Source organism: Mytilus edulis, chromosome 10, assembly GCF_963676685.1.
Source record: "Mytilus edulis chromosome 10, xbMytEdul2.2, whole genome shotgun sequence".
Classification (NCBI taxonomy): domain Eukaryota; kingdom Metazoa; phylum Mollusca; class Bivalvia; order Mytilida; family Mytilidae; genus Mytilus; species Mytilus edulis.
In genome coordinates this window covers 32895838-32921064 of record NC_092353.1, presented here as the reverse complement: position 1 = coordinate 32921064, position 25227 = coordinate 32895838, and the positions used below count along the sequence as shown (strand labels likewise).

Here is a 25227-nt window from a genome sequence, read left to right as displayed (position 1 = left end):
GCAGTCATATAAATACTTAATTTAGGATGAGGAGGAACTCTTTTTAGGAGTTATCAACAGAGTTCAGACATTTTTGAAGTTTTGGAGATCTTGTATTGCTGTTTTCAAGATAATACACAAAACAAAACAAAAACAGAAAAAAAGGTATACACCGACATTCTGAGCATTTTTGCTCTAAACAGATTTCCTGTATTTGTTAAGTCTTCCAAAAACAATTAATGCATTTTACCCTTATGTTCTATTCTTAGCCATTAAAGTAAAAAAAAATATGTATACTAGATATGTTAAGCACATATCACTCTATGCTTAGTTGAAATTGGTTCAGTAATTTCAAGTAAATAGATCTTTGAAAAAGTATTTGATAGACAAGAAAGTTAGCCAACACTGCAACAGTTGTCATTTAAGGCTATAACTCCTTAAGAGGTCAACCAAGTGTACCAGCTGTATAGGTAGTTTTGTAGTCCTTGTACTTTTGATTATATTTGCTGTTTGCAGTTTCTATGTATCTATTATAGTTTTTGAGATAATAGGTAAAAACATGCACATTAGTCATATACATCTTTAAGAGCAACAACTCTGTAAGGATAATTTTGGTTGGGACAGAAATAAGATAGATTATGACATTGTACACCCCTGTCTGATTTTCTCTATTTTTAAATATGAGATAAAACAAGTAATACCATTATGTTCTATTTTCAGCCACATAAACCATGTTTGTTGACAAATAGGGGAAATAATCACCAAGTTTGTGCTTTTTCACTTTTCGATTAAGCTGAGGTCATTCACCAAAAGTTTGTCAGATGATGGTTCAATACTTTCAGAAACGATATTTGAGAAAGTTTACAATGATGAAAGACCCTGTTTCAAAACCTTAAGCATATACATGTATGATTTATTCTATAATAGATTTATTGATTTATTGCTGGTTTTGAAAACACTTGGCTATGACATTGCAGCCAAATTTTATTGGTCAGTGAGCCAGAGTATCTATAGAAGGTTTACCAACCTGCAACAATGAAAATGGCAGCCCTAGTTAATATTGTCTGACTGAAACATACCTTGCCAATTGCAGGGTTTGAACCCACAACCTCAATGTTGACAGGCTAGTGATTACTGAAAACAAACCCAGATCACTCAGCCCATTTAAAACAGAAAATAGTTTCATAAAACAAAACTTAAATATGACCGTTTATTATTGCATTTCAAAGATGTTCAGTGGTTATACAAAAAAATAAATAAGTTAGATATGGTAAATACATCAGAAAATATTTTAAAGACAGTTTTCAAGAAAAGTTCCTGATATATCAGTATATGTACTTTTCAAGAATACACAACAAGTACATGTACTACAATATCTTTTTCACAGTGTCCAAGTCAGTTTTTGAACCGTCTACATACACATAGGATACAGATTCATTATCCACCACAAAAAACTGCTCACATTCATAGTCAAGGTTGCATCTGCAAGCTATACAATACATCACAGAATTGTGCCCACTGCCCAATACACTTCTATAAATTAGGATTATTTCTAGAATCTAAAGTATTGTCTTTGTCATGAAGTATTATCGTCTGTTAATCCATAACTACTCAGTACCTGTACTGTATTTTTCAGGGAACTGAAACATAAAACAAATGGTTAATTACATTACTTTTGAGAGAGTTTGCAATTGAAATACAAAATTATGACATTTTCATTAATAAAGACTTTTGTGATACCCATATAGGTCAGCAGTTGAAATGAGGATATCACCAACAACGTATCAAATATGGATATTAGTAATAAGATTTTTTTCTGGTAAAATTTTTTGGTAATTGTTAAAATGTATCTTCCTCATGCATAGCTCAGATTCCATGTCTGGATTTTGACTTTACTTTTTGTTCTTTTTGGTATATCAGATCTACAACATTTGCATTAGGTTTTTAAAGTTTCAAACAGTTTGGCATCAAACATCACCATGATCACTGAAAAGACATTCATTGTCATAATGCACATCAGGTGCAGTAAAATTCTTACCATTTATGTTATTGCAATGTAGAAAGTATATTTTTATGAAAAAATATAGTACCCTTTCTCGTTTTTTAAAGGACACGCATTTTATAACCAGAATTTTCTATTTTTGAAAACAATTGACTTGGGAAAGGTTTCATTTCAGTTGCAATAGTTTTATACATATAACTTTTCTTTTACCTGCCATCCCTTATTATTTTGTATACTCCTTTCTTAGATAAATCTACCACCGTTGACCCCTGTCTGGAGTGGAATGTATCACCAAGCATACCATCATCAAATATCTTATCCAGTTTAGGCCACAAATTCTCAAATTCCTGAAAAGAAAAATGCATTGGTAATTTAATTTAAACAATTGGCAGGAAAAGTAAATATAAGGAACTACATTAAAGTATGTGCACATCAGATTATATAAAATCAAAATCTTTTACCAATATATATTTGGAGTTCATAAATCATATACTTTTAATAGATTTTCTGTCATAAGGGTGGAAACCCTGAAAAGGGAAAAACATATAAATAACAAGAATGTGTCCCCAGTACACGGATGCCCCACTCAGACTATCATTTACTATGTTCAGTGGACCGTGAAATTGGAGTCAAAACTCTTATTTGGCATTACAATTAGAAAGATCATATCATAAGGAACATGTGTACTAAGTTTCAAGTTGATTGGACTTCAACTTCATCAAAAACTACCTTAACCAAAAACTTTAACCTGAAGCGGGACGAACGGATGCACGGAAGAACGGACGAACGAACAGACCAGAAAACATAATGCCCTCTACTATCGTAGGTGGGGCATAAAAATATAAGAATCGGCATTAATTGGCATGTTCAATTTTAAAAGCAAGTTAACTACAGGAGAGTCTGCATTAACAGACATGCCCTTTATAGCGTGCTATTGGGTGTGAGCCAAGGCTATGTGTTGACTTTTTATTCATTGTGACTTGGATTTAGAGTTGTCTCATTGGAACTTATTCAATATCTTCTTATATATATATATGTACTTTTCAAAGTGTTTTCTCACCTTAAGCAGTTCTAAAAAGCTTTTTAAGTAAATAAAATCAAAAGTATGTCTGTCATCAATTTACCATTACCATGATTACATTTTACTAGTAAATATTGATATCTGAAAATGTTACATTGGACGATTATCATCTATCAATTTTTGAAACTTGTTTCTTATCCAGCTGAGAAACTGAGCAGGCAGCAGTCCTTTTGCGCAAATTACTGTTTTTTCAGGGGTATCATTTGCACTGAATTTTGTTTTCCAAATGTATCAATTGCACCAATATTTTAATGATTACCTGTTTACATTTCTATCATAAATATTAACTAGAGGCTCTAAAGAGCCTGTGTCGCTCACCTTGGTCAATGTGAATATTAAACAATGGACACAGATGGATTCATGACAAAATTGTGTTTTGGTGATGGTGATGTGTTTGTAGATCTTACTTTACTAAACATTCTTGCTGCTTACAATTATCTCTATCTATAACAGTACTTTCTGTGGAAAATGTTATTGAAAATCTTCAAATTTTAAGAAAATTGTTAAAAATTGACTATGAAGGGCAATAACTCCTTAGGGGGTCAATTGACTATTTTGGTCATAGTGACTTATTTTTAGTTCTTACTTTGCTGTACATTATTGCTGTTTACAGTTTATCTCTATCTATAATAATATTCAAGATAACAAAAAAAACAGCAAAATTTCCTCAAAATTACCAATTCAGGGGCAGCAACCTAACAACCAATTATCCAATTCATCTGAAAATTCCAGGGCAGATAGATCGTGACCTGATCAACAATTTTACTTCCTGTCAGATTTGCTCTTAATGCTTTGGTTTTTGAGTTATAAGCCAAAAACTGCATTTTACCCCTATGTTCTATTTTTAGCCATGGCGGCCATCTTGGTTGGTTGGACGGGTCACGCCACACATTTTTTAAACTAGATACCCCAATGATGATTGTGGCCAAGTTTGGATTAATTTGTCCCAGTAGTTTCAGAGGAGAAGATTTTTGTAAAAGATAACTAAGATTTACGAAAAATGGTTGAAAATGGACTAAAAAGGGCAATAACTCCTAAAGGGGTCAACTGACCATTTTGGTCCCTTGACTTATTTGTAAATCTTACTTTGCTGAACATTATTGCTGTTTACAGTTTATCTCTATCTATAATAATATTCAAGATAATAACCAAAAACAGCAAAATTTCCTAAAAATGATCAATTCAGGGGCAGCAACCCAACAACCGGGTGTTTTCGATTCATCTGAAAATTTCAGGCAGATAGATCTTGACCTGATGAACAAACTGCATTTTACCCCTATGTTCTATTTTTAGCCATGGCGGCCATCTTGGTTGGTTGGCCGGGTCACTGGACACATTTTTAGCTCACCTGGCCCGAAGGGCCAAGTGAGCTTTTCCCATCACTTTGCGTCCGGCGTCCGTCGTCCTGCGTCCGTCGTCCGTCGTCGTCCTGCGTCCGTCGTCGTTAACTTTTACAAAAATCTTCTCCTCTGAAACTACTGGGCCAAATCAAACCAAACTTGGCCACAATCATCATTGGGGTATCTAGTTTAAAAAATGTGTGGCGTGACCCGGTCAACCAACCAAGATGGCCGCCACGGCTAAAAATAGAACATAGGGGTAAAATGCAGTTTTTGGCTTATAACTCAAAAACCAAAGCATTTAGAGCAAATCTGACATGGGGTAAAAATGTTTATCAGGTCAAGATCTATCTGCCCTGAAATTTTCAGATGAATCGGTCAATCGGTTGTTGGGTTGCTGCCCCTGAATTGGTAATTTTGAAGAAATTTTGCTGTTTTTGGTTATTATCTTGAATATTATTATAGTTAGAGATAAACTGTAAACAGCAATAATGTTCAGCAAAGTAAGATCTACAAATAAGTCAACATGACCAAAATGGTCAGTTGACCCGTTTAGGAGTTATTGCCCTTTATAGTCAATTTTTAACCATTTTTCGTTAATTAAAGTAATCTTTTACAAAAATCTTCTCCTCTGAAACTACTTGGCCAAATTAATCCAAACTTGGCCACAATCATCTTTGGGGTATCTAGTTTAAAAAATGTGTGGCGTGACCTGGTCAACAAACCAAGATGGCCGCCACGGCTAAAAATAGAACAAAGGGGTAAAATGCAGTTTTTGGCTTATAACTCAAAAACCAAAGCATTTTGAGGAAATCTGACAGGGATAAAAATGTTTATCAGGTCAAGATCTATCTGCCCTAAAATTTTCAGATGAATCGGTCAATCGGTTGTTGGGTTGCTGCCCCTGAATTGGTAATTTTGAGGAAATTTTGCTGTTTTTGGTTATTATCTTGAATATTATTATAGATAGAGATAAACTGTAAACAGCAATAATGTTCAGCAAAGTAAGATCTACAAATAAGTCGACATGACCAAAATGGTCAGTTGACCCGTTTAGGAGTTATTGCCCTTTATAGTCAATTTTTAACCATTTTTCGTAAATTAAAGTAATCTTTTACAAAAATCTTCTCCTCTGAAACTACTTGGCCAAATTAATCCAAACTTGGCCACAATCATCTTTGGGGTATCTAGTTTAAAAAATGTGTGGCGTGACCTGGTCAACCAACCAAGATGGCCGCCACCGCTAAAAATAGAACATAGGGGTAAAATGCAGTTTTTGGCTTATAACTCAAAAACCAAAGCATTTTGAGGAAATCTGACATGGGATAAAAATGTTTATCAGGTCAAGAACTATCTGCCCTGAAATTTTCAGATGAATCGGTCAATCGGTTGTTGGGTTGCTGCCCCTGAATTGGTAATTTTGAGGAAATTTTGCTGTTTTTGGTTATTATCTTGAATATTATTATAGATAGAGATAAATTGTAAACAGCAATAATGTTCAGCAAAGTAAGATCTACAAATAAGTCAACATGACCAAAATGGTCAGTTGACCCCTTTAGGAGTTATTGCCCTTTATAGTCAATCTTTAACCATTTTTCATAAATCTAAGTAATCTTTTACAAAATCTCCACTGAAACTACTAGGCCACAATCATCTTTGGGGTATCTAGTTTGAAAAATGTGTCCGATGACCTGGCCATTCAACCAAGATGGCCGCCACGGCTAAAAATAGAACATAGGGGTAAAATGCAGTTTTTTGCTTTTAACTATGAAACCAAAGCATCTAGAGCAAATCTGACAAGAAGATAAATTGTTAATCAAGTCAATATCTATCTGCCCTGAATTTTTCAGATGAATTGGACAACTGGTTGTTGGGTTGCTGCCCTCCAATTGGTAATTTTTAAAGAAATTTTGCCGTTTTTGGTTATCTTGAATACTATTATAGATAGCGATAAACTGTAAACAGCAATAATGTTCAGCAAAGTAAGATCTACAAATAAGTCAACATGACCTAAATGGTCAATTGACCCCTTAAGGAGTTATTGCCCTTTATAGTCAATTTTTAACAATTTTCATTAATTTGGTAAATTTATGTAAATTTTTACCAAATATAGTTCTCTGTTACAAATGGGCAAAGTTCATGATAGATATAATTGTAAGAAGCAAAATCGTTCAGTAAAGTAAGAACTTCAAACACATCACCATCACCAAAATACAATTTTGTCATGAATCCATTTGTGTCCTTTGTTTAATATGCACATAGACCAAGGTGAGCGACACAGGCTCTTTAGAGCCTCTAGTTTTAACTAGATACGCCAATGATGATTATGGCCAAGTTTGGTTAAATTTGGCCCAGTAGTTTCAGAGAAGAAGATTTTTCTAAAAGATTACTAAGATTTAAGAAAAATTGTTAAAAATTGACTATAAAGGGCAATAACTCCTAAAGTGGTCAACTGACCATTTTGGTCATGGTGACTTATTTGTAGATCTTACTTTGCTGAACATTATTGCTGTTTACAGTTTATCTCTATCTATAATAATATTCAAGATAATAACCAAAAACAGCAAAATTTCCTTAAAATTATCAATTCAGGGGCAGCAACCCAACAACGGGTTGTTCGATTCATCTGAAAATTTCAGGGCAGATTGATCTTGACCTGATCAACAATTTTACTCCATGTCAGATTTGCTCTAAATGCTCTGGTTTTTGAGTTATAAGCCAAAAGCTGCATTTTCCCCTATGTTCTATTTTTAGCCATGGCGGCCATCTTGGTTGGTTGGACGGGTCACGCCACACATTTTTTAAACTAGATACCCCAATGATGATTGTGGCCAAGTTTGGATTAATTTGTCCCAATAGTTTCAGAGGAGAAGATTTTTGTAAAAGATAACTAAGATTTACGAAAAATGGTTAAAAATGGACTAAAAAGGGCAATAACTCCTAAAGGGGTCAACTGACCATTTCGGTCCCGTTGACTTATTTGTAAATCTTACTTTGCTGAACATTAATGCTGTTAACAGTTTATCTCTATCTATAATAATATTCAAGATAATAACCAAAAACAGCAAAATTTACTTAAAATTATCAATTGAGGGGCAGCAACCCAACAACGGGTTGTCCGATTCATCTGAAAATTTAAGGGCAGATAGATCTTGACCTGATGAACAATATTTATGCCTGTCAGATTTGCTCTAAATTATTTGGTTTTTGAATTATAACCCAAAAACTGCATTTTACCCCTATGTTCTATTTTTAGCCATGGTGGCCATCTTGGTTGGTTGGCCAAGTCACGCCACACATTTTTAAAACTAGATACCCCAATGATGATTGTGGCCAAGTTTGGATTAATTTGTCCCAGTAGTTTCAGAGGAGAAGATTTTTGTAAAAGTTAACGATGACGGACGACGACGACGGACACCGGACGACGACGGACGCAAAGTGATGGGAAAAGCTCACTTGGCCCTTCGGGCCAGGTGAGCTAATAATTAATCTATATGTATTCTTATTTTTGGCTTAAAAAAGTATCATATTTTTGGAGATATTTCACTATGAAGATGAGCATCTGGAGAGAAATGACTTAAAATGCATTAGACAGTCAATGTACAGAGAGAGAATAAAACTTATTGCTTTGCTGAACGTTTAATAAAGATATACCAATAAAGAAGAAAATAGAGGCTTTTGCTGATTATGGTTTAGCCACATGTGGTGATGACACAGTGCTTTGTTCCCACCATGCGTATGGTTTTTTTCATTATTAGGAATTATTATGAACTGTTTTATGCATTTCAACCTGAAATGTTTGTGTTTTTGAACAAAGTAACAAGCTTCTACGTTTCAGAAAGGAAACATTTGCCGTGTAAACTGCCGGTTCCAAGTCCGAATAAAGGAGTAGGAAAGTCATTTTTCTTCTAATTTGCGCAATCATATGTTTTATTTTTGGCGCAAATGATACTATGTAATTTTAAAACATGTGGCGCAAAAGGACGCTTTTCTGGCGCAAACGGATCTCTCCCATCCAGCAGTACTTGAATATATTATTATAAACATGTAACACTAACCTCCACCCTCAAAGTACTTTGTGCTGAACTTATATTAGCACTAGTAAGAGCCAGAGGTTCCTGACAGCTTCTGGCAACTTCCCTGATGAATTCATGGTCTGGTATCCTAATACCAACAAGAGATGTTTTGGGATTTAGTTCAGGATTAAGGTCTGTTGTCCTGTTGAGCACAACTGTCACTGGTCCTGGCAATAACTTGGCTAGTAAAGCTTGAGGTACTGTTACTTGGCCCCATCTTTAATGAAAAACACATTTCTGACACAAGGCAATTTACTTAATTTGTTATTCTTGATATGACAAAACAAATATTTTAAAGCATGTTTATCACATCTTCTCCATTTATTTGGTAAGTTTTAGCTTTTGATTTTGCTATTTGATTACAGACTTTAGGCTTTGAATTTTCCTCAGGGTTCAATATTTTTGTCATTTTACTTTTTCTCCATATTTCCCCCATTTCATTATAATTCAAAACATTTTATTTATTGGTTAAAATACTGCTATGCATGGAGGGACAAATAAAGAAATACTTTCGTTGCTAATTTTCACCTCTATTAATGTATAACAAATATGGGATTGAACATGTTGAAACAAAACCACATTAATTGACCTTTGACCTGTACATGTTGACCCAAAAATGTATAAACTACTTCCAAATGCTTATTTTTGACAAACATGTATGTAATCTAAAACCAGATGCTCCACAGGGCACAGCTTTATACGACCGCAGAGTTCGAACCCTGAACATTGGGGCAAGTATGGACACAACATTCAAGCTTGATACAGCTCTGAATTTGGATTGTGATTAAATAGTTGACACAACACAGGTGTCTGACACATAATGAATGTGGTCTAAGAACTTAAACTTGAAAACTTTAAATTTTAAATTGGACATTACCTATTATGGTCCAATATCCAAAATCTAAATACATGGTTAGATTCAGCATATCAAAGAAGCCCAAGAATTCAATTTTTGATGAAATCAAATAAAGTTCAATTTTGGACCCTTTAGACCTCAATGTGGACCAATCTGATAACCGGGCCCAAACATCAAAAATCTAAATACATGGTTAGATTAAGCATATATCAAAGAACCCCATATATACAAATTTTGTTGAAATCAAACAAAGTTTAATTTTGGACCGCAATTTGGACCAACTTGAAAACTGGGCCTATAATCAAAAATCTAAATACAGGTTTAGATTCAGCATATCAAAGAAGCACAAGGATTCAATTTTTGTTGATATCAAACACAGTTTAGTTTTGGAACACGATTTGGACCAACTTGAAAACTGGACCCATAATAAAAATTATAAATACATGTTTAGATACAGCATATCAAAGAACCCCAAGGATTCAATTTCTGTTGAAATCAAACAAATTTTAATTTTGGACCACGATTTGGACCAACTTGAAAACTGGGCCCATAATAAAAAATCTAAGTTCATGTTTAGATTCAGCATATCAAAAAAACCCAAGAATTCAATTTTTGTTGAAATCAAACAAAAAAAAAGTTTAATTTTGGACCCCAATTTGGACCAACTTGAAAACTGGGCCAATAATCAAAAATCTAAGTACATGTTTAGATTCAGCATATCAAAGAACCCCAAGAATTCAATTTTTGTTAAAATCAAACTTAGTTTAATTTTGGACCCTTTGGACCTTAATGTAGACCAATTTGAAAATGGGACCAAAAATTAAGAATCTACATACACAGTTAGATTCGGCATATCAAAGAACCCCAATTATTCAATTTTTGATGAATTCAAACAAAGTTTAATTTTGGACCCTTTGGGCCCCTTATTCCTAAACTGTTGGGACCAAATCTCCCAAAATCAATCCCAACCTTCCTTTTATGGTCATAAACCTTGTGTTTAAATTTCATAGATTTCTATTTACTTATACTTAAGTGATGGTGCGAAAACCAAGAAAACTGCTTATTTGGGCCCCTTTGTTGGCCCCTAATTCCTAAACTGTTGGCACCTCAACTCCCAAAAACAATCACAACCTTCCTTTAATGGTCATAAACCTTGTGTCAAAATTTCATAGATTTCTGTTTACTTATACTAAAGTAATTGTGTGAAAACCAAGGAAAATGATTATTTTGGCCCCTAATTCCTAAACTGTTGGGACCCCAACTCCCAAAATCAATCCCAACCTTCCTTTAGTGGTCATAAACCTTGTGTCAAAATTTCATTGATTTCTATTTACTTAAACTAAAGTTATAGTGCGAAAACCAAGAAAATGCTTATTTGGGCCCTTTTTTGCCCCTAATTCCCAAACTGTTGGGACCAAAACTTCCAAAATCAATCCCAATCTTCCTTTTATGGTCATAAACCTTGTGTTTAAATTTCATAGATTTCTATTCACTTATACTAAAGTTATAGTGCGAAAACCAAAAGTCTTCAGACGCCACCGCCGACTACGGACGACAACGCCAACGTGATACCAATATACGACCAAAAAATTTTCAATTTTTGCGGTCGTATAAAAACTGTATTACAAACATTAACATTCAGCATAATACTGTTTGGTAACTTTTTTTTAAAAGGGACCTTGGTGGCTGTGGACACCCATTTCAATATGCTACTTCCTGCATATTATATTTTCTATATATGTACATGTATATACATACACTGTACATTTCAATCCAATCAAACAAGGGATATTCCAGTAACATCCAAAATCTATTTTTTTAACAGTTTTTTAGGGGAAGGGGAAACTTAAACATGTTAAAGATTATTGAACATTTCTTTGTAGAAGTCAACTTTGCTGTCTATGGATAAAATTGTTTGATTCATATGTTCTTGAATAAGTGATTAAATTAAACAAATGAAACAAGCAAATTATCTGATGTACATTTGTACATGTAACATATTTCAATGCATGGTAACTGAAATTATACATGTTATAAGAGCCAACAAACTATTAAAATGGCACTTCAATGATAATTCTAAATGAAAGATTTACCTATACACATCAGATATGTCAGCCACACTTATTGCTACAGGTTTGTTGTAGTCTCTGTTCTTTACACTATACAGTCTATCAACAGCTTCAGAATTCTGTACAAGGCCTGCTACACCATATATTGTATCTGTAGGAACAGCTATAATGTTCCCAGCTTTTAGACTGTTAACTGCTACAGAAACAAGTTCGTGTAGTTCTGTTAATAAAACATACAAAGACATAAATTAATAAGTAATGTACTAAAGACTAAAAATTTCAATTATCATGATTACATGGATTATATACATGATATATATACAATTCAAAATCCCCTAAAATTGTGAAACCTTATACCTGAATACAATAGTTTAAAATTCCATTTTGTCAAAAATATAATGGTGTCATTCCATTCCATTGTATTGTATACATGTATCATGTATTAGTCCGAATACATGTAATTATGACGTTTGGCAAGGCTTTTATTTTTCTGGGACGAGAAAAAAGTCTTGCCAGATGTCATAGTCATAGGAAAGCGTCCCAGGAAAAAAAATTAAAATAGCCTTGCCAGACATCATAATTATTTGGACTTATCATGTAAATTAAATTAAGAAGATGTGGTATAGTGCCGTAAATGTCAATGAGACAACTTGCCAACCAAGTCACAATGATACCCATCAATTGACAATTGTGTTTTAACAGTTTAAGATGAGGATTTCCCCCAACCTGGTGTCATGGACTGGAGAAGGCAAACTTATCACATCCAGCATGTACCAATCATTATTTTTTTTTAAATCTGTCAACTTTATACTACTGTCATGACTGTCAGAATAATTACCATTTTCAGAAACTTTAACAATCTTGTTCATGGTTGAAATGTATGGCCTGCTGACTGATAACAATTTCACAAAGGTCTGAAATCTTGTAATCATAAGTTGTTTTGCATAATAAAAACCATTGTACAGTGAAATGTCTATCAGTGTCTCAATATTGCATCATTTGTGTTATTTCTAAAGGAACACACGTGTTTGTTTACATTTTTTCAAGGTCGATAAATTTCTTTGCACACCATTCAAGTGCAGTAACAGTTCAAACGTTTATGTGACCACAACAAATAGATAAAAAATTTCGGATTTTATCGATCAAATTTGAAGAAAGATCCGAAGTTGCATGAAAATGGCAATAAGAAATGGACAGATTTGTCTTTCACAAATTTTAAACCTTAAATCAAACTCAGCTCGCAGAAATTTGTTTTGCATCTTAAAAAGAAGAATAGTTTCACATAGTTCTGAAGCTAACACCACAAAAACTACTTCAAATGTCAACGAAGAACTTAAAAATGATCACAAAAAAACAATTTTGAAATCCGGACCTTCCTTGGAACATTTTATTGCAAATCATACCAGTGTTTCTCAGAATGTACAGACAACTGGAGCAACTACAGTTGCTTTACCATCTTATATCAGCAAGTCTACTTTGGATGGACAAAATCGAAAAGGCATGCATGCTCTAAACAGCTAAACATGATGCTAAAGCCTATAAAATGATCTGAAGAATTTTATGAATCTTACAAAATTTGAGTACTTGTCCATACCTGCCAACATTTTAACATGCCCATGAGGGTATTCCAAGCAAGTTGGCTCTCATAATCCTACAAAACTTTTAAAAGAACATTCAAATTTATTTTAATGATTTTTTTTGTATCCTTTCAATTTTTTGGACGTAACTCTTGCCATTGTGGATTTGTAAATACAAGTTTTGATAATTCTTATATTACTCATATGTAAACTGAGCAATGAAAAAAATGCACCATAATAAACCTATTTATCGACCTAACTGTAAAAACATGGAATTTCAGTGTAGAATTATTGAATTTTGAACATGAGCAGACGCGAGTACCACAAATATATATTTAAAACTGTAAATTATTTCCTTACAACAAAGAACACAATGAAATATCTTTTTGATACTCGCGTCCGCTCATAGTTAAAAATTGCTCAAACGACGCAAACACTTCATTTTCATAATATTTACGTTTTTCAAGAGAAAGAGAGGGGTATATAATAATTTTCACGCACAAAGACTTTAAAACCAAATTAGACTTTCGACCCCAATTTCACGGTCCACTGAACATAGAAAATGAAAGAGTGAGTTTCAGGTTAAAGTTTTTGGTCAAGGTAGTTTTTGATGAAGTTGAAGTCCAATCAACTTGTAACTCAGTACACATGTTCCCTATAGTATGATCTTTCTAATTTTAATACCAAATTAGATTTTTTACCCAATTTCACATTCCATTGAACATGTTGAACATGGAAAATGATAGTGCGAGTGGGGCATCCATGTACTTTGGACACATTCTTGTTTTGTAACATGTAAAGGAGAAATCTATGTGATGCAGAAGTTAGACTTTAAAAAATAGACAAATGAAACTTTAAAATGATAAATATTACATGACACACATTCAATTTATTTGGAATAAATTTTGGCCTAGTCAGTTACATGTATATGTTTTGTGGTTTCTATGAAAAGATTTTGTATATGAAGATGGAGTATTTTTTCATTGTTTATTTTTACTTTCCGTTTATTTTGATGTACATGAATGTCAAATGACATTGTATAATTTTCTACTTTCAGTTTTTCTTTGATGTACATGGATGCCAGATGATATTGTATATTTCTACTTTCAGTTTACTTTGATGTACATTTTACATGGACGCCAGATGATATTGTATATTTCTACTTTCAGTTTACTTTGATGTACATGGATGCCAGATGATATTGTATATTTCTACTTTCAGTTTACTTTGATGTACATGGATGCCAGATGAATGTTAATGATGTAGAGATATCATGGTCAGTGTTGAAAAACAGTGGGTACACAAGGACTACAGAGCTAGGGCAGGTAAATATCCAATAGTCAAAACTATTTAAGATTGGTTTTTGATTAACAATAAATTCTGATTTATAAGAAGAGTTGTTTAAGGCGAAGTGTACGTAATTAAACTACACAATGGATTTTTTTTTAATTTTACATGTAGATTTTCGGAAAATAAAATAAAAAAAGGGGGTAACCGTTTTCGTTTTTGAGATACGAGCTGTTGAAGTTAACAGCATCATACACCAAAATTACAAAGGATATATAGGGAAAATCGTGAAATTCGGCAGGAATTGTTACATTTCCAAGATTTTCTATTATATTAGACAATCGATTTTTTTTAAAATTTATGAGACGATTCTAAAATGTCTGAGGAATCGATTGGTGCAAAGAAAGTCCTTAGCAACCGTGCTACTTTTCAAGCTATACCCTGGTAAAGTTGAATTTTGCGTGTAAAAAAACAAAAAAACAACGACAACGTTATTGACGCCGCTGCAACAGTTACGACGCTTCATATAGTTATACTTGTATGAAATATATACCGTTTTGTTGGAGTTCATATTGCTCGGTCTTTAGTTCTTTATGTTACGTTTTGTGTACTATTGTATTGTATTTGTCTATTACATTCGGGTGCATGCGGAAATCGCCAAGCTAGAAAACGGTTGACATTTTCTTCATTATGAACTAGAACTATTTTCGACCTTGGTGCCTTATTTTTGTTAAAATTTAAACACTGCGACGTGTTTTTAAAATCTTTGTTCCCATAAAACTTCATTTCATTAAGGTCTGTTCTCAGAATATCAGCCATCTGTCTGGCACAGGATTACAAATCAATATTTAAGTAAATTTAAGTTGTGTGGTAATTTTTAGTACATTTGGGTAAATTAATCTTATCTTTGTGCCGCATAAGCATCTCTATAATGCAACACATCCCTGAGCCACGATATTATATATTTTATGCATTGCATGATCTTCTTTTTATCACAACCCAGACCGGCTAGTAACCGTTGTATAACTTTACACGTCTGAAGACGAATATTTGCGTGAAACATTTTTGTATGATTTTTATTTCTGGAAATCAATCTGAAATCTACAACAGTCCTTTTCCGAAAGTCGGGCTGGACCTTTACTTAAATGTGCATTCGGGATTTACACAAATTGTAACCCGAATAATTCAGTCGTATTATTCAGCTGATGTACGAATGCTACATTTCTCGTGTGGGAGAAAATCGGACACGGAAAGGGCTTGAATTATTCGAGTTACTCAAATTGAAACTCTGGAATATATTTCTAACTGTTCGGAATTCGCGGAAACAAATGATTGTTTTTCGCATTACGGTATTGAATCAATATGAGTCAGAGCTACCAATTATTTCTTTTAACAAATTCGAATACCAGTCAGTTTATATGACCTCAGTTTGAAATAGGGGCGGCAATTCATTCATTTTATCCAATCAATTGGAGGGGGGGGGGGGTCAACATTGACAGTAAAAAAAGCCTTGAAATATTCGATAAAAACGTTGAATGTAAATTATATGAACTCCAAAGTCTCATATTATAAGACTAGTAAACCACAGTCTTCTCAATTCTTGTATGATCATGTCTATTGTACTAGGTGAAAACCTAGAGCTAACCGAGTGCGAGATCCTCATGGATAATCATCGAGGTCGTTAAACACCCCTTGCAGTTTTAAAACTTGGGTTAAATTTAAAAAAAAATCGAAATGTAATAGTCTGAACACATTTCACCTCTCATTTCACTAAATATTAAATTGCAGTTACAAGTATCACAAAACTTCCCTGACCTCTTTTCTTTAACCATAATAGAGAGAGGAGGGAAGGAGGGATCCAGATCCCGAAATCCCGGCCTTAAAATCACGAAATCCCGAGGTCCCGAATTTGAAAAAAATTTAATCCGAAAGGGTCAATTCCGAAATCCCGAGCTTAAAAACACTCGATCCCGGAGTTCCAATAAAGGTCCTACCCTCCCCCTCCCCCCCCCCCCCCCCCCGTAATTCTATATTCTATTCATTCATAATCTTGAATTGAGACTTGATACTTCAAAATTACATTCTCTAATTTTGAATACTGCACACAGGCACAATAAAAGAAAACAGATTTCGCTATATATCTCTTCGAAATTGGAATTTGTGAAAGAAGACATGTTTATGCTCTTATATTATACTAGATTATGGAGTGTGTGTCCGAGCGAGAACTTCTCTATATTTCCTTTCTCAATTTTATGACATGTTATATTTTATCTTACATGTGTACTTTCAATTTCAATATGGTTCTAAATTTAGATTTAGTTTTCCCATAAATTGCGGACAGAATAGAAGACACCCTGTTTATTTTCTGCACATGTAGAAAAAGTTGAAAACTGGGAGTTAAATGAAATAATTTTTACTTCTTTTAAGATAAATGTTAGAGTGAGACAATTTTTAAGTTACTGAGTAATTTTGGGGGCATAATTTGTTTATTTTTTGTTTGTTTTCCGTCTTTGTTCTTCCTACTTGTTAAGTGTTGCACGGTCCGTGTTGCACTAGCTGTCAAATTATTCTCTTGGTATCGTCTGATATCTTATATGAATATAAATCATGTCCTTAAATTTTCAATTGCACAAAGTAAGAACATTTCAACGTCTATTTAAACAATTAAATTCACACGTCTTTCATTAATTATTTGTAACCTATTTTTTTTAAAACTTTACGTTGAGTGCTGTGTTTTTCGTTCAAGACTACGGCTTTTTAAAACGATATTGTTGGGTCAATTCAGGTTTTATTTTAATTAATTTGATATCAATAGAAGAAAAAATGTTACATGTTTATTTGTTTATTTGTTTATAATTTTGTTGTGAGGCGTTTTTTCTTTCTGATGATATCATAAACACTAAATGCCTTCTCCTACACGTCTAAAACCAAAAAAAAACAACAGTGTTTTTAAGTCAGACTGCACACAGAACAACGTACAGAATGCTGTGATTTCTAGTTGGAGTTAATTAGATAATTTCTATGAGGTTTAAGACAGCACGTGCTTGTTGGATTCATTATAGACCGCAGAAAGCCTAGTTTCTCTTTCGTGTGTCCTTTCTTGGAGTAAGGGAGATAACTTGCGTAACTAACGACGAACGTTTTTAATCCTGTATTCCGCTAGAGGCGTGCAATTACGTACACTTCGCCTTAAGTAGTTTTTTCATGCATGAAATCTCCCAAAGATGATGGAAATAAATCTTGACTTTAAAAAAAAAAAATAGAATTTTGAAATTGCACATTTCTCTGCTTCTGTAGTATGGACTAATTTAGTATTTGGTTATGAAGTTAATAATGAGGAGTCAAACCTTGTAATTGATTTTCAGAGGTGCTGCTGTTTTTCAACTTTTAATTTAGGATTTCTATTTATCTGGTTATGTTAGACTTAAAGAAAAGGTTATGAAAACATGAAATAAAGTATTTTTTACCCTAGACATCACATTATATAGAGTTATGATGCCATGAAAAAGGTTTTTTTAAGTGTTTTCTTGAATAAACATAGAATTTTGGCCTGCAAGAATAGCGCACCTAGTACCAACTTTTGTCATTTGTTTTTAGAAAATAATAATTTTGCCTTTTTTGTCTGTTAAATCTAAGGTGATATTCATCTAATTTCAAGGATATTACAGTTAAAACTTAATTAATAGTTTTAGTCAAAATCACTTTTGATTTGTATTATTTCTTTTTTGTATGCTGAAACTTACTCCTTCATTTTATCCTAGCTATATAGTTTGGGGTTCATATAATCAGGGCTGTACAAAAACAACTTACTGAAATGAGATGTTTTGTACACTTATTTGAGATGATGGCCTAAACTATTTTGGAGGATTGCCTTTATTATCTCTTTTTCATTCAAGGCAGATGTAATACTCATGATGACATGTTCTATTAGAGATGGTGCCGAACAAAAGATATGGAGGAAATTGAATATTCTCAAACAGTATAAAAAGAAAAGACAGAGAAATTCAGAAAATTTACCACCATTAAAAATTGGTATTTTAGGTAGGTAGAAATTTTATTTCAATGAATGAGCAAATTATAGGTTTATATCAAAATATTACTTCATAATTTGCTGGAAATGCATTTTACCAAAAAGTACATGTACCAAGATTTGAATAAAGATGTATCAGTACAATCAGACAGTCCTTCAAAATATTAAAGGATATCAAAACTCATAAGTTGTCAACAAATCTAGACTAATAAAGAATACTGAATATCAAACTATGATCCAAAACTAGATGAGATTTAGATATATTCAACCATTGATCAGAAATGATATTTATGTTAAGGTGTCCAATAATATCAAGAAGATTACAGAAGGAGGCTATGAAGTATGGTTTTGTTTTAAAATAGAATTGTCAAACTTATCCCTTTATATGGTACATTGTATATTAATGCACTACATATATATGGAAGTGTTTAACGACCTTGACTGGCTATACAGCCCTCTCATAGTCGGTACCACTACATCAGATCCATACATGTAACTTATAAGTCAAGCAGAATGTGATAGCCTGCCATTTAGGTCAAGCATCCAGTACAATATACTTTCGAATTTTAAACTCTCAAATTGTCAAAGGAGTAGGTCCAGTAAGACCCCTTTTTGGCCCCAAAATATTGCAGTTTTACAAAATTCATAAAATTTAAACTTTTAGTTATTTATTGGAAAGTTAAATGCCTCTGCTACATAAATATAGCCTGATATTGACAATACAATGCACATATATATATCGGGTACTAGCATCATTAAGTCATGCTAAATTACTGAAATCTTCACAACTTTAGCATTTTAGTTACATTTTAGACGGTTTCCATCTTAAATGAAAGTGGCCGCATTTGTGTTCATTCTTAATATTGAAATGTAAGTTGTATTTGATGATAATACATAACATATATAAATGTTGAGGATGAACACAGATGTGACCACTTTCCTTTTTGACAAAAACCATCTGAAATGTGACATTTTTTTGGCATATTTAATAGATTTTTCATATTTAAGCTTGAATCAGAGTGTTTGTAATGACTAAATTAGTTAAAATCTTTCACATAAACTAATTAAATCAACTGAAATAGAAACTTAAGTGTTTAAAAAGTGTCCAAAATCTTTCATAAGATGAACCTGAAATTTGAGGCCAAAATCGGCCCTTACCGGACCTACTCCTTTTGTTGTTGGACATCTTTTAATGAAATATCACATGAATGATAATGAACCATTAACATCAATCCTATTCATATGTATATTTATACTGTAAATTCAGAAATTATTGTGATGATATTATTAATGCTAAAAGGAGATGTGATTGGTATTGTAATAATAAGAACTTGCATTCTAACATCTAATACATGTATATGTATGCAGATTTTCTTGAAATCACAGTTATTATTCTCACCGTTTTTTCATTCTCTAAAAATCACAATGATATCTGAATTTACAGGTTTTGTGTTAATAATTTTATTTTTGTCTTCTATTATATCCCCTAGGCTGTATGGCAGAAAGGTTAAAGTCCAAGATTTTGGAACAAGAGAAAATGGTGGATTTGGTGTGTGGTCCTGATGCCTATAAAGATTTACCAAGAATGTTAGCTGTCACTGAGTCAGGGCAAACTGCAGGTATATATACTAGTTATGCTTATAAAGATTTACCAAGAATGTTAGCTGTCACTGAGTCAGGACAGACTGCAGGTATATATACTAGTTATGCTTATAAAGATTTACCAAGAATGTAAGCTGTCACTGAGTCAGGACAGACTGCAGGTATATATACTAGTTATGCTTATAAAGATTTACCAAGAATGTTAGCTGTCACTGAGTCAGGACAGACTGCAGGTATACTAGTTATGCTTATTATCAATGATTATAGTACAAAAATGTATGTTTATCAGGTCATCTTTGGTAAGATTCAAAACATCCAACTCTAATGTCCAAAAGAAATTAATATATGAAAATAGGCAGATTTGATATGATTACAAACAAGACAACTATCCACCAGGCCTTGAAGGCATAAAACTTCGCTCAGTGCTCGGAGCACAAAAATCATGCTCGAAACATGAAATCAAGCAATTTGATTGGTTGATTTTCAAGTCTGAGTACAAAAATCATGCTTGAAAGTTTTATGACTGTGAGGCCAGAGTTCAAATGAAGTGGATATATGCCATTATAGGTCACTGCACAGCCTTAATCAATTAGGAAAAACCATACTCAAAAGTATGTTTTGTAGCTGTATAAATAAAAACTAATGTAGACCTACTTTACTTTTATATTAAAGATGAAGATTATCTTTAGGTTATTTTTAATATATATATGTGTCTGGAAGAATTATAATGGAAATTGAAAAGGGTATTAAAGTAATATGACTGTCCATTAATACAGTTGAACCTAAAGTAATTTGACTGTCCATTAGTACAGTTGAACCTGGGTTATAAAGATATCTTTATAATGAGTGCAATTTATAAGTGAAAAACAGTTGAAAACAACTTTTGCACAAACTATCATGAGTGAAAGGAGATGTGGATTATGATATAAAGAAACAGCATCACAACAACACAAAAATCAGAAAATACTATTATTAAAGTAAATATAAATTTTTCATGATCAAAAATTGTCTATACTTACTGTAAATCCAGCTCATAATTTATCCTCATATTGTTTTTAATTTTGAAAAGGATTATATTGTATTTTTTCAGTCAATGTTCTGTTGTCTCTTGATGAGACTTATGCTGATGTTATGCCTGTCAGACTTAATGAGAATTCACCATCTGCTTTTGTGTAAGTACTTAACTAAATTGTAAACATTTCGTTATCATCTAGTATTTTTCGATACAGCGCTAATTTATTTTTATCCTTTAAATCTATTCATGCATATCAAGCTGGAATTATAGAATTTTACAGGATTTATAACATACTTTATACCAGTTTTCTAAAAAAAAAAAAAAAAAAAAAACAACCAAAAAAAAAAAAACCACTTGCATGTGACCTTTAATAAAAAGTTGGGGAAAATGTTGCAAATAAGGAAAAAAATAATTCTTCCTACATATTTCATTGTATTTCAAGCATTAATCCCTGATACTTCACTGAAAGATTGCACAATGCTGTTATAGAAATATTCTTTTGTAAACTGATTCTAATTTGTCATTGTTGATTTTTGAAGGGAAAAAGAAAATGTGATATGCTTACAAATGAGAGAACTAACTATCCAACAGAGGCTAATTGACACAAATGTAAGCAATTTTAGGCAACCATACAGCCTTCACTAATGAGAAAAACATTTAACATAATAAGATCCTTATAATTATAGGACATAAATGTAAAACAAGGAACCAAAGCAATAAAAGAAAAGAGAGTGACCAACAACAAGCACTAATTACAAGCCCTTGACTTCTGACAATTTTTGAATTTGACAAGGCTGAAACTTGATAGGTTAATCTGATAATTGTAAAACTTTGTTTTCAGGTCAATAATGAGAGGGTGTGATAACATGTGTTCGTACTGTATTGTACCATTTACCCGTGGAAGAGAGAGGAGTAGACCAATTTCTTCTATTTTAGATGAAGTCAGAATGTTGTCTGATCAGGTATAAAATTACTTTGTTGTATTTTAATGATCAATATCTATAATATAAATATTACAATTTGTGGAAGCTTTTGTTTGATATAATTGCAAAAACAAATAGTTGTCCTATCAAGTTGTGTTTTTATTTGCAAAAAAAAAATATGTTGATTACCAATTTCATGGTTGAATTTTAAAAATTGGGATTTCATGATAAAAAATGACTTCGTTCTGGTCAAAGACGTAAAGTAAAACATGTTCAAAATGTTACATTTTGTATTATTCAATATATCAGAGGACTGAACTTCGAGTTTACTAAGTGGTACATTTTTTATTTTGATTAATGAGATCAATGAGTTACATAATTGCTATGAGTATAAAAAGGAGATATTAAATGATTGCCAATAGATAAACTTTTCTTCAAAGACGAATGAACAGGACTGAGTAGCTTATCATTTGATGAATTGTGTATTCTCTTATCAAATTATTCTGTTAGTCACAAATTAGTCACTAGACATGAGTCTGGCACAAATACAAAATTTCAGTCCTGGTATGAGTTTATATAAAACTTTAAAAATACTGAAAAATAAATATTAAGTATCCTGTCAAATACCTGTAGTGACACTAAGCAGGTAAAGTATTCATTTCTAAACTCAGTTTAAAAGAAGTCATAGTTAGATGCAAGAACAAAAGAAACTTAGCAAAATGACAATGATACATAAATTAACAAAGGACTACCATGACTGCTAGCAGTAACTGACATGCCAGCTCAAGACCTCAATTAAACTGATTGAAAGATAATGACTTTATCATATGAATATTAAGCACAATCCTTGTCTTGTTAAATGTGGGATTAGTTTCAAACTAGTTTCATACTCGTTTATTCATATAAAATCAGAAAGTTTTCCAATGAGAAGTAACATAAAAATACATTTTCTATGTACAGGGAATAAAAGAAGTAACATTACTTGGACAGAATGTCAATAGTTATAGAGATACATCTGATTCTACGATTCATAACAGTATTGATACCAAACTGACTCCTGGCTTCAAAACAGTATATAAACCTAAGACGGGAGGAAGGAGGTTTTCAGATTTACTAGATAAAGTCTCACAGATAGATCCAGAGATGAGAATTAGGTTCACATCACCACACCCAAAAGATTTCCCTGATGAGGTAAGTTAGGTTCATTCTCATTTATCCAACTTTTTAAAATTATAGGTAGTACAGGTAAAAAAAAAAGTTGGATAGATGAGATCAAAGGTAATTAAGAACAAAGGGTTTTTCAATTAGAGTTTGGGTTAAATGACAGGTAAAAAATAAGACTGAAAATTATACCAGGATTAAATTTTCTGTAGTGTTTAGCATAGCATGTTAAAATGTGCAACTGACATTTAGTTAATGTAATGTAAATCATTTGAAAGTATTTTAAAGTTTTTTAACCGTTAATAAATGGGAATTGGACAGAAAACTATGAGTTGCACTTTTATTCATGAAGAGATTTGTCAATGAGATAGAGCTTGTTTTGTGTAATAGATCCTTTTCGTTCATTTTTTTTCTGTTCTTCTGACCAAATGATCCAAATGGGACAAAATATAAGTTAATTACGTATTACTTCACAAAGACTGAACTGAACAAAATTCACACAACATATATATTTATAAACAAAAGCAAAAGCAATTCAAGCACAATGGTTATAAAATGTAATTAGAGGAAAAACAAATGCGTGGATAGGCTGATAGAACACAGTGCGTTGTCATAGAAGGGGATAAGTCTGACTTCATAAATGTAGCGTCCGGAGTCCCACAGGGATCTGTACTAGGACCAAGCCTCTTCCTCTTTTACATCAATGACATGCCGGAAGACGTTTCATCAACAGTGAGGCTATTTGCAGATGACACCATTGCGTACCTCACTGTATCATCAGAAAGCAACATCCTACAAGAAGACCTAAATAAGCTAGCAATATGGGAAGAAAAATGGATGATGCAGTTCCATCCTGATAAATGTGTTCTTCTGCCAAATATCTAGGAGTCACCAAGACATCTGATCTAAAGTGGGGTGCTCATAAAAATAACATCTGTCCGAAAGCGAATAGGACAATAGGATTCCTAAAACGATATTTAAACATAGCTAACAGTGAGATCAAGGAAAAGGCATTTACAGCTTTAGTAAGACCAACAGTTGAATATACGAGTTCATTTTGGGATCCTCACCTACAAAAAGACAAGCATAAACTATTTAGGATTTCATTTAAATGTTTAACAGTATTTCGTTTTTATTCTTTTTTAAACTTATATAAAACTTATATTGGTAAATCTTTCAATATATTTTTCTTTTAAAGATTTTAAATAGGATTTCATAAAAAGGTTTAATAGTATTTCATTTCTTTTCATTTACAAAACATCATATGGAACTTTTATTGGCATACAAAAATCAAATAAAATAAAAATTCATTTCTAATTTGTCTTACAAAAAGTAATATTGGCAAACAAATCTAATAAAAAAGATAAATAAAAACATTATTTTTTTTAAGAAAACACATTAATTTCTTTTTTTGTACTGTAACGTTACCAATTGACTGGTTGTTGTATTTTTTTTTCTATTCTATTATTTTCACCATTAGAATATATGTTTTTGTACTTCCTATGTTCCTACGCTCTAACAAGTAATGTTAATTGTAAGTTGAATCAGGGTATAATTCCATTTTTTCTATAAATGAACTATATCATATACTTAAAAGAAAAAGAAAATAAAAAAATGGGGTCACTGTTCTGTTCCAACCAAGGTGGCCGCCACAGCTAAAAATAGAACATAGGGGTAAAATGCAGTTTTTGGCTTATAACTCAAAAACCAAAGCATTAAGAGCTAATCTGAAATGGAATAAAATTGATTATCAGGTCAAGATCTATCTGCCCTGAAATTTTTAGATGAATCGGACAACCCTTTGTTGGGTTGCTGGCCCTGAATTAGTAATTGTAAGGAAATTTTGCTCTTTTGGTTATTATCTTGAATATTATTATAGATAGAGATAAACTATAAACAGCAATAATGTTCAGCAAAGTAAGATTTACAAATAAATCAACATGACTGAAATGGTCAGTTGACCCCTTTAGGAGTTATTGCCCTTTATAGTCAATTTTTAACCATTTTTCGTAAATCTTACTAATCTTTTTCAAAAATCTTCTCCTCTGAAACTACTTGGCCAAATTAATCCAAACTTGGCCACAATCATCTTTTGGGTGAGTAGTTTGAAAAATGTGTCCGATGACCCGGCCATCCAACCAAGATGGCCGCCATGGCTAAAAATAGAACATGGGGTAAAATGCAGTTTTTGGCTTATAACTCAAAACCCAAAGCATTTAGAGCAAATCT

General features: G+C 32.5%; 2 protein-coding genes across 2 annotated transcripts in view; one reads left to right on the top strand and one right to left on the bottom strand.

The window, feature by feature from the left end:
- Positions 1 to 1175: 1175 nt before the first annotated feature.
- On the bottom strand, positions 1176 to 12489 carry LOC139490945 (threonylcarbamoyl-AMP synthase-like). Its single transcript, XM_071278092.1, has 5 exons — positions 12242 to 12489; positions 11428 to 11623; positions 8461 to 8695; positions 2192 to 2328; positions 1176 to 1619 (listed from the first exon to the last, which is right to left on the bottom strand). Exons 1-5 carry the CDS (start codon positions 12333 to 12335, stop codon positions 1556 to 1558), a joined length of 726 nt encoding a protein of 241 aa, XP_071134193.1. The 5' UTR covers positions 12336 to 12489; the 3' UTR covers positions 1176 to 1555.
- Positions 12471 to 25227, top strand: part of LOC139490944 (mitochondrial tRNA methylthiotransferase CDK5RAP1-like) — a 26420-nt gene continuing 13663 nt past the window's right edge. Inside the window, exons 1-7 of the mRNA XM_071278091.1 lie at positions 12471 to 12901; positions 14202 to 14305; positions 18164 to 18308; positions 19788 to 19916; positions 20990 to 21071; positions 21756 to 21876; positions 22798 to 23028. Of these exons, the coding sequence (XP_071134192.1) occupies positions 12574 to 12901; positions 14202 to 14305; positions 18164 to 18308; positions 19788 to 19916; positions 20990 to 21071; positions 21756 to 21876; positions 22798 to 23028 (1140 nt within the window). The 5' untranslated portion in view covers positions 12471 to 12573. The remainder of the gene's footprint in view (positions 12902 to 14201; positions 14306 to 18163; positions 18309 to 19787; positions 19917 to 20989; positions 21072 to 21755; positions 21877 to 22797; positions 23029 to 25227) is intronic.